The 12784-nt window shown below is 36.7% G+C and overlaps 2 protein-coding genes and 1 non-coding gene across 3 annotated transcripts; 2 read left to right on the top strand and 1 right to left on the bottom strand.

Moving 5' to 3' along the window:
• The first annotated feature begins 987 nt into the window (after positions 1 to 987).
• Positions 988 to 3706, top strand: pfdn2 (prefoldin subunit 2). The gene is made up of 4 exons (XM_024288313.2): positions 988 to 1138; positions 2839 to 2927; positions 3076 to 3199; positions 3288 to 3706. The coding sequence occupies exons 1-4, from the start codon at positions 1061 to 1063 to the stop codon at positions 3471 to 3473; spliced, it is 477 nt and encodes a 158-aa protein (XP_024144081.1). The 5' UTR covers positions 988 to 1060; the 3' UTR covers positions 3474 to 3706.
• Positions 3707 to 4302: 596 nt separating this feature from the next.
• Positions 4303 to 4384, bottom strand: trnas-gcu. The gene has a single exon. It is a non-coding gene; the product is annotated as a tRNA-Ser (tRNA).
• Positions 4385 to 4603: 219 nt separating this feature from the next.
• Positions 4604 to 8208, top strand: b4gat1 (beta-1,4-glucuronyltransferase 1). The gene is made up of 2 exons (XM_024288691.2): positions 4604 to 5999; positions 7362 to 8208. The coding sequence occupies exons 1-2, from the start codon at positions 4896 to 4898 to the stop codon at positions 7551 to 7553; spliced, it is 1296 nt and encodes a 431-aa protein (XP_024144459.1). The 5' UTR covers positions 4604 to 4895; the 3' UTR covers positions 7554 to 8208.
• The last annotated feature ends 4576 nt before the right edge of the window (positions 8209 to 12784 follow it).

The raw sequence follows: 12784 nt of genomic DNA on the forward strand, positions 1-12784 counted from the left end.
TGACTATCTCTAAATCAGAAGCTGATAGAACCTGAAAGAACTGCTTCTATACCGATTAAAGATGTGTCTTCAATAAATAACCACAAGAGGGCGACAAAGGTTGACAACATGCTCTTCCTCTCTACAGTCTGGAAGCAGTTAGAAACCAGTCCTTAGCTCACTAACACCATCTACTGGATGTAATGGTATACTGCATCTTAAGATAGAAACATTTGGAATATATTATATACTTTTCAATAATCTCTTTACGATATTAAATATTATTAGACGTAAAAACAAAATAAATAAATAAATAAAATTATAAATACGTTTTTTAAAGAGTCTTTGCTTATCTCTTTATCAACTGTTTGTTTTGACTCATAAACTGCAAACAATCCTGTTCAATATGAATCATAAAGACTGAGCGGATAAAGTATAAAGATACAGTCAATTAAATACTTTTAGGTAATGAAAACACACTTAAGTATAAACTGTGGTTTGAAGAAAAACTCATGATTATTATTATTAGTTTTTTTTAATAACAAACAAGAATTATTTTAGTTTATACACGGATTAAAGATGTGCTTTCAATTGGTAACCACAAGAGGGCGACTTAAGCACTGAAAGGATTTTGATGAAGCAATCACAAATGAAACTCGTGTCTTTGGTGTTTTTATCATGTTCTTGAGGCCATGATGATGAAAATGATGGAGGTCATTCGTCTGTCTTTTTGCTTGTCCTGCTATATATAATTTAGTTACAGCTGAACGTTTTTTTTTTTTTTTTGATAATTATTGATAAATACTTCTATTACACATAAGATATATATAATATACATATAAGAGGAACGGGTCTGAAAAATCGCCTTATTAAAAATGTAAATAAAAAATATTAAAATAAATATTTTGGTTTCCGTAGAAAAAAAGTAAAATATACAATCGGAATATAACCAAAACAATAATATGCTTTATTTTACATATTTTATTAGGTCCGTCATCTGTTTCTGTGTATTTTTATACAGGCGGTCTCATGAGCCTACATTTTCACATGGGCCGGGTCCTTCAAGTGACACTCTTCCAAGATGGCAGCCAACTGCAGCACGGGTAGCAAATCGAGCAGCAGCGCGGCTGGAAAACAGTCCGCCCAATCAGCCGAACAGGTATCATAATGAACAGTAGAGTTTTATGTGTCGGTACTAATAAGATAGTTTGATTTTATTCGTATTAATTCATCAGAAAGTAACTATACTGACGTTTAGCTAGCCACCGCTAACGTTAGCTTCCCGGTGGCCACAGGAGTGTCTTGCACTGTCAGACCCATGCGGAGAAGAATGTAGTTGTAAGCATGAATTTAGGTCAAATTTGTGCTGTTTTTATATCATATAATGGGATAGCGTCAGAGATAAAATGCACCCTCTCTGGGGGGTGTGGTGTGGCGCTTGGAATGGGTCTGACGGAGCACGATGCTATTTTTACTTAGACCCAACTATGCACTGCTCAAGGACCACGGAAGTCTCATATCATAAAACAACCCCCTAAAATATTATTTTAAAGCGACGTCTTAGTGATGGAAAATAACCTTTACAGGTACATAAAAGGGGCAAATTAGCATAAAAATGGCAAACCGGTGCCCACAATTGAAGACTGTTGAAATGTGTTGATTTTTATTCAGTGATTGTTGAAAAACAATATTTAAAAATACTTATACAGCCTTGAGGACGTGGACCCAGACTGTTTTGAATTGTTGCTATTCTGAAGATGCCATCAGGAAGATGAGATCTACCTTTAAGTTCCCTCAGTATAAGTTCTTGTGCTCAAACTTTTCATTTCTTTGTTTTCTCCATCAATCCTGGCCAGTATAATAGAGCCTTAAAAATAGTCAAAAATATACTAGTTTTTTCAACAAGCCAAAAAGAACACCTTCCACAAATGTTTTAGATCTCTACTCTGCCTGTTTGCAATGGATTCAAAGCTCTTGACACTCACCTGCAGAGTGGTGGACCGCCTGAACACGGATCCAGCCGCACAAGTGTTCCCGCTCGCTGATTTTGGTCAACCAGCAGTGATTGGTGGTTTCTGAGTCATGCAGCTAAAGATCACAAGCTCTCTGTAATTGTGAAAAGATCAATCACTATTACTGTTTCAGCTTCAAAATTAAAGTGGAAGCAAAGACCTGTCTGTTTCACAGCTTCCCATGCGTTAACAAAAACAAAAACTATTGACATTTCTTTTAGTTCTGCCATTTTTCTGTTGCTCTTAACTTCAAATGTGTGGTTCAGTTTTTTTGCAAGTGTCTATTAATACGTTTATCTTGATTAAAAAATTTAAAAAAGCTTGAAAGATGGAATTCAAATATATAAAAAATTGGACATCTCATTTTCTAAACTTAAAAAATGAAATGCTTTCAGAGTGGGGATTATAAATCTCATTTGTGTATTCTGGTTCCATTTGAAACATACATAGGACTCCTTTAAAGATGGATAATCTATTTTTTTTGTTGTTGTCCATTCCAAATAAATAAAGGTTTTGAGTTAATGTTTTTTTAAGATAATTCTATTGGTATGGTAATTGTCAAATACAAATTATTTTTTTGATATTGTTTGTGTATCACTTTCAACAGTAAGCAGATAGTGTAGTCCTTTATAACAAAAGGAAATGCTGATGATTCGTAGATAATTTCTTGTAATCAGATTAGTTCATTACATTATACTCTATAATGTTCAGTTCAAATAAATCAATGTTATGCACTAAATTCATGCTTTGCTTTTTAAGGTTTGGTAAAATCGATGCAGTCGGAAACAGCTGATCAGGTCAAATGTCATCGGTCTGCATGTCTCTATTGATGTTGTGTTGTTTACAGGTGGTGGCGACCTTTCAGAGGATGCGTCAGGAGCAGCGCAGCATGGCGTCTAAAGCCGCAGAGCTGGAGATGGACATCAATGAGCACAGGTTGGCAGCTCTGCTGAGAGCTCTTAAGAACACTCCCTATCAAATCATGTTGCCTCCTGCAGTGAAATAGACCTTTTTTTGTCTTGCACCTTGTTATATAACTGATAATTTATAATATTCAGATTTTTTTATTTCTATTTTTGTTCAGTTTAGTTATTGAAACTCTGAAGGAAGTGGACCCTTCTAGGAAATGCTATCGTCTGGTTGGAGGGGTCTTAGTGGAGAGAACGGTGAAAGAAGTTCTACCTGCTTTGGAAAACAACAAGGAACAGGTGAATTTAAATAAAACCAAAGTAACATATTTAGCACAGAATTCTGTCACTAAAAGAAAAACCCAATTCTCTTTCTCTCTCCTAATAGATCTCCAAAGCAACCGAAGCCATCAATATACAGATGCAGACGAAAGGCCGAGAACTGACAGAGTACAGGGAACGCTACAACATCCGGCTGGTGGGAGAAGGAGAGGGAGAGGGCCAGTCGGGAGCATCCTCCAGAGACAGTGAAGGAGGAGGATCCAAAAGTGGAGCTGGAGTTCTGGTGTCATAGTCTGCAACGATGAACAATGTTAATAGGGTCATTTGATTTTTACAGCACTGAAAAACTTAGTTTGAAAAAGAAGGTGTGGCTGGAAGGTCAAAGCGCTCTCTCTGCCTCTGTATGTCCATTTTTGAATGCTAACATGTATCACTTGAGGTTACGCTTTTTTTGCCTTTTCTCTTTTTGATGGCTAAAATACTGTCTTAAATTTCCTTATTAAATTTCAATGGCTGAAAACTAAAGGTGTAACGATTCATTTCATTTCATAATTTGTGGTGGTTGATCCAATTCATGTAACAATCCAATTCACTGACCAGTAAAATATCCTTGGAAGTGTCAATCCAAATTGTAAATTCCAAGATCGATTAAATTATCATTTTTTTATTTAAATATCATGGAGTGGAAAATCCATTAATCATTACACCCCTGCTACAAACAAATTTTTTACACTAGTAATATAATTTGCTATTCTTCTGAGGAGGATGAAAAGTCTCTAAAGGCAGAACAATAAAACTTAATTTAAAGACATCTTAAGTGACAACCACATGGCTTCACATATATATTTTTTAAGAGCAAAAATCACAAGTTCTGAATAAAAAAATGTGTTGCTAAAGATGAAAGGTTGCTAATTATTTTTAAAAATAAATATCCACTCTCACACTTTTTGTACACTAAAATGAATGCATTTACTACATGGTATATTGATGTTATTTTCTCATGTTGACTGTTGTGGGCAAGGTGTTACAACAGCATTTGTGAGTTTCAAAATATCTGTCTTGGCTCGCAGTTTTAGCACTTATTCACCAAAAAAGTTAAATAAAAAATCATAAATGTTATTCGACGAGGATGGGATTCGAACCCACGCGTGCAGAGCACAATGGATTAGCAGTCCATCGCCTTAACCACTCGGCCACCTCGTCTGTTACACCTAATATGTCAACCCTTTATTATTAAACGTTACAAAAGTACGTCTGTCTCGCTGAGTCTATCTTTGTTTCGCTGTTTAATTGTATTTTACATAAGCATATTATTCTACTGTAAATGTCATTTCAGTGTGTGCGACCAATTTTACCTACTGAGAACTGTCAAACCAAAAACAGGCTGCGTTCTTTGACCCGACATTACGGTCATTACACATCCACATGCGCCGCCGTCGCAGCAGCAGATCCGGAGGTGTTGTGATTTGGTGGATTTCAAAGGGTCTGCATCGGTACTGATTCGCGTGGTTCCGAACTGTCAGTACATCCATCTCGGTGCAAGATGGAACCAGGTAGACATGCGGTTGTGTGTTGTCCGCCTCTCTAGTCGTTCGGGCTGCAGCGTTAGCATGTAACGTTAGCAGGAGCTTCTGGACAGCCTGCTCCAAAGGAAGAAGCTGCGGGGTTTGGATCTATTTTGATATTTTTTTTCCTGTTGTTGTTGTTTACTGGGATGCATCTCTCGAAGAAATGTTCCGCTTTCAAGGTGGTGCTGAGTGCTCTGCTGATCGTGGCGCTCCTGCAGCTCATCTACCTGTCCTTCCTGTCCAAGTTCCACGGCAAGCAGCAGCGGTACCGGTACTCCGAACTGTTCGGCGGCTCTGCTTCCAAGAAAAACGCGCCACCTGAGAAAAACACCCGGAAAGAGCGTCTGAGGTACTCACTGTCTACTGGGGGGATCTTTGACAGCAGTGGTCAATACAGGGTCTACAAGAACTTGATCAAAAGCGATTTCACCACCAATCAGATATCTGGCTCAGACCTAAACTCCAATGTCCTGGCTTTGGCCACACACACTACTATTAACAATCTCCACCACTTAGAGTCACTCCTGGAAAGGTGGCAGAACCCTCTGTCTGTGGCTATCTTTGCCCATGGAGATGATGTGAAGTTTGCTACAGCTCTGGTCTATGCTCTCAGCTTCTTCTGCCCTCACATCCAAGCTCTGGTTGACTTCCACTTAGTCTGCCTGTCAGAGGAGATGGCCAGTTTCCCCGAGCAGGACCGGGAGCATTTTGTTGGCCTGGAGGACTGTCCCTCTGTGTACTCCAGACTGGAAACCCACAGAGACAAGTACAAAAACTATGACATCAACGGGAACGTCTCCTACCCCAACAACCTCCTTCGAAACATCGCCCGGAGCGGGACGGAGTCCTCCTACATCCTGGTCATCGACATCGACATGATGCCAAGCGCCGACCTGCACCAGCAGTTTCTCACCATGGTCATGAAGCGCCAACCGACCAGCGATGAGGTGTTTGTCCTTCCTGCTTTTGAGATTCGCCATGCCAGGAAGATTCCAGCCAACAAGGCGGAGTTGGTTCAACTCTACCAGGTCGGTGAAGTTCGCCCGTTTTACGAAGAGCTCTGTCCTCGCTGTCAAGCCCCCACCAACTACTCCCAGTGGGTCAACAACCATGTGAGGGGGACAGGCACCCTGGAGGTTGCGTACACGCTCACCTGGGTGGACCCGTGGGAGCCTTTCTACATTGGACCTCGCACGGTCCCCCTATACAATGAGAACTTCAAACAATATGGCTTCAACCGTATTAGCCAGGTTGGTAAAATTCAAAAATTTGACTTATGTTGTGTAACTATTGAAGAAATTATTGAAGAAAAATAAAAACAAAGTGACTAAAACTCTATCACACTTACAGCGATTTCAGCAATCTTGACATCAAAATGTTCAGCTTGTTCAGAATATTGATTGATTGATTGATTGGTTTATTTCAAGCATAGATTGAAAAATACAGGAGAAAACGCAAATATTTCAAACTCATTACAGAAACAATTAAATGCATTGATTAGAAAATAAAAAACAAAAATAAAACACACTTACGTCACATTTGGTTCATTCAAATGAGTTTGATTGAATGCTTGTACTTTTTTTTATTCATAACTATTAAGCAAAAAATGTGCCATAGGAAGTGAATAAGAAATTTTTCACATTCCTAAACTTTGTGCACTTTGGGGCCATTGTTTACAGTATTTTCTAAATAATCTGGCAATGAGCTGTTATATTAGCATTATGCTAGCTCATCTTGATAATTTGGCATCTACTGAGTTTTTTATGCCAGTATTATCTAGTATTTTAGCAACATGCTGGTGTTTTTTTTTTGGCAAATTTGTTATCTACCAAGGTTGCTAGGCTACTTTTCATTTAACTAATATTTTAGCACCAGGCTAACATTTTTAACTAATTTTACTGAGGATTTTTAGGTTATTTTGGAGTTTAGCTAATATTTTAGCAATGTGCTAGCTTTTAAGGCTTATTTGGCACCTACTGTAAGGGTTTTTTGGGGCTAATTTAGAACGAATCTCATATTTAAGCACATGTTTTTGCAAAATAGCATGTAATAAGGATTTTTAAGCAAACTTACTAATATCAGAAATTTAGACCAACATTAGCGGTCTTTCATAGTTCTTTAATTAAATTTCAAGCCTTTTAGCAAATTTTGCATTTTGCAAATAACTTTTGTGTTTTTAGCACATCCTTTTAGCCATTAAAGTAAATTGCTTTAGCATTTTCAGCAACCAGATTTAGCAAAAAGCATTCACACTTTTCAACTTTTCTAGTTTGATTTAGGGTTAAGTCAAGATGCCCCAGATCCAGAGGAAGGGTTAGGGTTATAAAAAAGGTTTCATCAATACGATTTTGCAAGAAATGAATATAACCAGTTAGGACATTCATAAAATAAATATTGTACACATTTCGATTACAATTAGAAAACCTTAACTGACAGGAGTGAACAGTTACCTTTAATTATTTATGTAATATTGCTTTAAATAGCGTCCAGCTGTCAGCTTTGCCGTTCTAAACCATAGACATAATTTATAAACTGGAAGTCACTCTGTACAATCGCAGTATATATATATATATAAAACCACTGCTGAAATTACACTATCTATCCTCCTGCAGGCCTGCGAGCTCCACGTGGCTGGATACAAGTTCTCTGTACTGAGCTCTGCCTTCGTCGTGCACCGCGGCTTCAAGGTCCAGGGGGAGTTCCACGCCAAGAAAGATGAAGAAAACAAACACAACCGCGTTCTGTTCCGCAGCTTCAAAGAGGGCCTGAAAGCCAAATACCCATCCTCCATGCGACGGTGTTGAGAAAAAGACAAAGTCCTCTCATATGCACTGAAGCTCTCCCTGCTCAGATTTCAAACGTCCCAGTTTCCTTGAAGCATCTGATGATGCTACACATTTGGGAGTTTTAAATAGTAAGTTCAAGTCTTTGAAAAATAGCAAACGTTTTCTTGAGACTAACAGGGACCGAAACTGAGAAATGATTAATTTATTATGAAAGGGTACATTGCATTTCATTTTTGAAATGAACTAAAAGTTTCCCAGATTAAGAAAAGATAAATAAAGAAAGCTTGTATATAGGTGTAAAACAAAGGGGTCCTGCCACTTAAACCTCATACAAAACACTCTAAAACCTTTTTAAATACTGACATCTCATCGATACAATGTAGCCTTGACATTTGCAGTCTGACATCCAGCTTTTGGCTCACTGTGTGAGAGCAGAGCATGAAGCAGACCTGTGTGTTTTGTACCTTTTGGGTGTTTTTTCTTAAGTTTTATATATATATAGTGCACCACAAGTTATGCTATTTCCCTTATTTCAGACATCAGCAAAGGAAATGTGCGTTGTGTTTAAGGTGATGTGTAGCAGACAGACACACACACAGAGACAGCAATATCAATATGCAGAAAAGCCAGTAGTTTTAGGTGCCATAAATTGCTTGTCTGGGATTTTTCTTTATTTTTTAAAGAATATACATATATCATTGACTGAATTGTTTGAATCAGTTTGGTTTTAAACCCATGCAGTGTTACGTTAAAGACAAAATCTGATGAAAATAATGCTTTTAGCATGTTCTTGTGGTATTTTTAACGAGGAATATAGGAGTTCATTAAAAAAATAAAAAATAAATAAAATAAAATAAAAATAAAAAAAACATGATATCCAGCCGTACAGTTTTAAACCCGATTGGACGATAAAAAACAATTACATGTCAACAGTTTTTTTCATGATTCATATGGATTTGAATAAAGAAATACACATAATTACTAATTTAAATCTTAATTGTCTTTATATATGTCCTCCACTATCATAAAAATGCTACAAGAACGTGTTAAAATCTTCATTGGAGTTAAACAGATGATTTACTCTGACCACCAGATGGCAAGAGCCACTCTAGTAACACAAATTACTCAGCCATATCCAAACGGTGTGAGTGCTGATATTTGTATGTAAACTGAACATATTCATTTATACTAGGAATATCTTACATTTAAACACAATGTAAAACACTGGTTTTTATCAACACTGGGAGCTGATCAAACACTGGATAACGGGTTTTCTCGCTTTTTGTTGCAGTTTAAACATCATGATGGGAAACGCAGCCACAAGCAGAAATGTAGCAAAGCTAGTGGCTAAACCCATCAGTGTACGAGGTTGATGTGGAACTGGAATTGAACCAAAAGCACAAGTTTGGTTTTAGTCTTTACTTGCTGACTTTGAGAAGAGCAAAGTATGAGAAGTGCTTTTTATAAAATAAAGTTTTGATTTGATTGATATATCAGTATTAAACCATGAGCACCAGTCTTCCCTTACCAAAAATAAGTATACTCAAGTTTATTGTACTATAGTATACTTTTTGAAAACACAAACTAAGAATTTATACCTTCAGTTTACTTTTTAGATACTTATTAGAGACAAAGTTTACAAGTTCGTGTTAATTATACTTAGATATATTTAACCTATATTTGTCACTGTCGCTAAACATTTTCTTACACAGCATTAAAAGTGGAGCATGTATTCTTCGGATATTTCCAGTATATTAAACATTTATTTTAAAAACCTTAAAAGCTACATTGGATAAACTTCAAAAGTGTACTTTCATAAACTTAGCGTAAACTTAAATTTGTCAAATTTAGACACAAGATTACTTGTATAGCATACTTGTGTAACTAGTGCTGTCAATTAATTAGAAAAAAAATCAGATAATTACACTTTTGATCGCGATTAATCGCGATAATTGCGATTAATTACAATTTATTGCAGCTTTTACTAGATATAATTTATTAGAACAACAAGATGCCAGATATAATTTTTTTCTTTCATTTTTATTTTCTGAAATGTTAAAATTTAAAGTTTTAACTCAAATATCCAGAAATTTAATTTGTGAGCACAAAACAACAGTAAGATGAGCAGAACTCTAAAGACTTTTATGTCTTCAGTATTACTCCTAGAAAGGAAATATGCTGACATACATTCAAATGAAACAAACATTGTGTTTCTGCACTTTAAATGAACTTATACCATGGTCCTTACTTGTATATTACACAAAGCATACTTGGTACACTTCATGAAATATACTTTTCTATACTTTAAAACTTGAAGTATACTTATTTTCGGTAAGGCTTGTGTATGTATGCAGGAAGGTCTTTGTCATGTTTAATTTTATGAAACAGTTTTTTATTCTATAGTTTTCTTGTGCATCATGTTTATTTATTGTGAAAATATTTTCTTTAACAAGAACCGGTTGGATTTTATTGACACCAGTAAATTAAAGTTGTAGCATGAAACTGTTACATAATGAACATCTACGTTATTTTATGCTGTTATGAGGTTTTATTTTTGTGAAGTAGTGTGTGTGTTTGTGTGTGTGTAACTCTTCTTTTTTTTTTCAAAATAATAATTGCCTCAATTGCTTTGATGGATTTTCTATTAACTCTAAACCGGTAGACATTCACAGTTTTAGAAGTTACACAACATCCAGACAGCCACTGAAAAAACAGCCATAATCATCAGAAAGCTCTTTGAGCACTTGGAAACGAACAAATCCAATCAATTATCTACAGCAGAGAGATTTGCACTGGTATGTAATGTCAGATTTGTTTTTAGAAGCATCACTTAAATAGCAACGTAGGAAACAATTACAGATAAATAAAGTACGACTACAATTTCTAAGCTTTTTTTGAGTCGTTTTAGCCCCAAATTGACATTTTTTTCCTTTTAACCACAAGATGTTAGTGGTCAAATCACTTGCTGAGCACTTTGTGGTGTAACATGACTTAGGATTGGGGTTTAAGGTCTTCTCTTCACTGACCTGATTGGTGATAATAAGGTGAGTGGGTCAGACATCCAATTAAAAGCTCCTACTTGCTAATTACGATATGTATTAAAGTGCACCTTTCCAGGTAAAGCCTGTTTCTCAACATTTTCTGGAAGATCACAAATTAGGAATTAAAAAAAAACAACTGCCAGTGTGTTATGGAACAACCTTTATCGGTAAGCTGGCCATCTGCTGGTGAAGTGGGGCACGTGTGACATTCTGCACTTGACAACTATCTGAGGCTCTGTGGCATTTTGCTGCTAAGCCTGCAATTAACGGACGCATTAATGAGCCTGAGCACATGAGAGCTGGCAGCACGCAACTCTGCGCTTAGCTGTAAATTAGCTTTCTTTAACCAATTTACCTCATCCTCCCCGAACAGAAGCTGTTTATTCCACAACATAAACCTGAATTTCTACAATTGATCAGCTTTTTGGAGATGCTAACCAACGCACTTGTTGCGCAGACTCCGTTCTGTGCGTTCCTTTTCCTCTACCCCCTGTTTAGGGTGTTAATTATGTGGCAGAAGGTGCAGAAATGTTCAGAGGGGGGTGGTGGATCAGGAGAGGCAGGTTTGGTGAGGTAAAGTGGGGTTTATCCCCACAGCTTTGGGGAATGATGGCTTATCTGGGTCAGAGAGCTTTGTGACATAAGCAATTAGGGTCGCCCACTCCTGTGTGTGTTTAGGAGGAGGGTGGCCTCCCGCTACCAGATTAGCCATCAAACTTGGTTCAGCGGAGCGCCGTGCATCTGAACAGAAGAGGGAACCAGCTGGAAGGTTAAATGAGCAGATATTAGAGGGAGGGAGTTCCTCAAGTGGGAGATGTGTGCGCGGCGAGAGCAAGAGGTCATTGAACTTGTCTTGTAAATACATCGGCCTTTCGATCTGGATCAGCGAGTGGAAGGGGGAAAAGAAGGAGCCGTTGACCCTTTTTAAATTGTGGGTACAAATGAGGTGTTTTTTTGCTTGCTTACAACAGTTAAAGAAGAATGAGACAAAGATGATCTTTGTGTCACTTGGCTTAACATCTGGCATTTATCCTCATGAGACAATTGACTCAAAGGATTTCTAGGTGACTAGGTCACTTAGTTAAGAGAGGAACGTTTTTGAATAAAAAAGGGCATCAAATTCAAGACTAATTAAACAACAAATTCACAGTTTATCAATGCAGCTAAAATGAAAGATGCAAAAATTAACTACTTGTGTCCACAAATAAGTAATTTGTGCTCAGATACTGGCATTTTGTGCACACTAATGAGCATTTTGTGTCCTCAAACTGGAATTTTGTGAATAATTTAGCAATTGGATGCAATTTGGTGATTTATTAGCATTTTGTGTTCATAAATGAGTATTTTTTTGTGCACAAATTTGCAATATGTGAATACAAATGAGCATTCTTTGTGCACAGAAATTGGTATTTAGTGCAAACTAATTAGCAACAGGCCGCAATTTGGCATTTTAATATCATCTTGTGTTCACAAATGACCATTATGTGCACAAAAATTGCTATTTATGCACGCTAATGAGTATTTTGTGTACTCAAATGAGAATATCGTGCACAATTTAGCAATTTCTGCACAAAAATTAGCTATTTCTGCGCAAACATTTATGCACACAAATTAGCATTTTGTGCTCATTAATGAGCAATAGGGCACAACTTGGCATACTATTAGCATTTTGTGCAATCAAATTGGCATTTTTTTCAAACAACTTAGCTATTAGTGCACGCAAATGAGTATTTTATGCACATAAATTGTCATTTTGTGCACACTAATGAGCTTCTTGTGCGCACAAGAAGCATGTTGTGCACACTAGTTAGCAACAGGCAGCAATTTGGCATTTTATTAGTATCTTGTGTCCACAAATGAGTATTTTGTGCACAGAAATGAGCATTTTAGTATCTTTAATTCTCACTACCAATTTGTGTCCACAAAATAGTAATTTATGCCCACAATATTATGCCCACAATATGCTGAAAAATATCAAAGAAAAAAAAATGTGAGCACATAAAACCATTTTTTTGGCCACAAATTATTAATTTGAGTTGAAAAAAAAATTCTGTCTTGTCCAAGGCTCCATAGAAGCTACACATCTTTTTTTTGCAACAACTTCAAGCGAAATCTTTTGGAGGAATTTCTTTTAAAGACTTGAGTGTAGTTTGATAAGGAATAAAGTTAATATTTCTAAAGTCCGCAATGGTTCAAAAGTGCAATTTT

The sequence above is a fragment of the Oryzias melastigma genome, linkage group LG18 (assembly GCF_002922805.2).
Source record: "Oryzias melastigma strain HK-1 linkage group LG18, ASM292280v2, whole genome shotgun sequence".
In the NCBI taxonomy this organism is placed as follows: domain Eukaryota; kingdom Metazoa; phylum Chordata; class Actinopteri; order Beloniformes; family Adrianichthyidae; genus Oryzias; species Oryzias melastigma.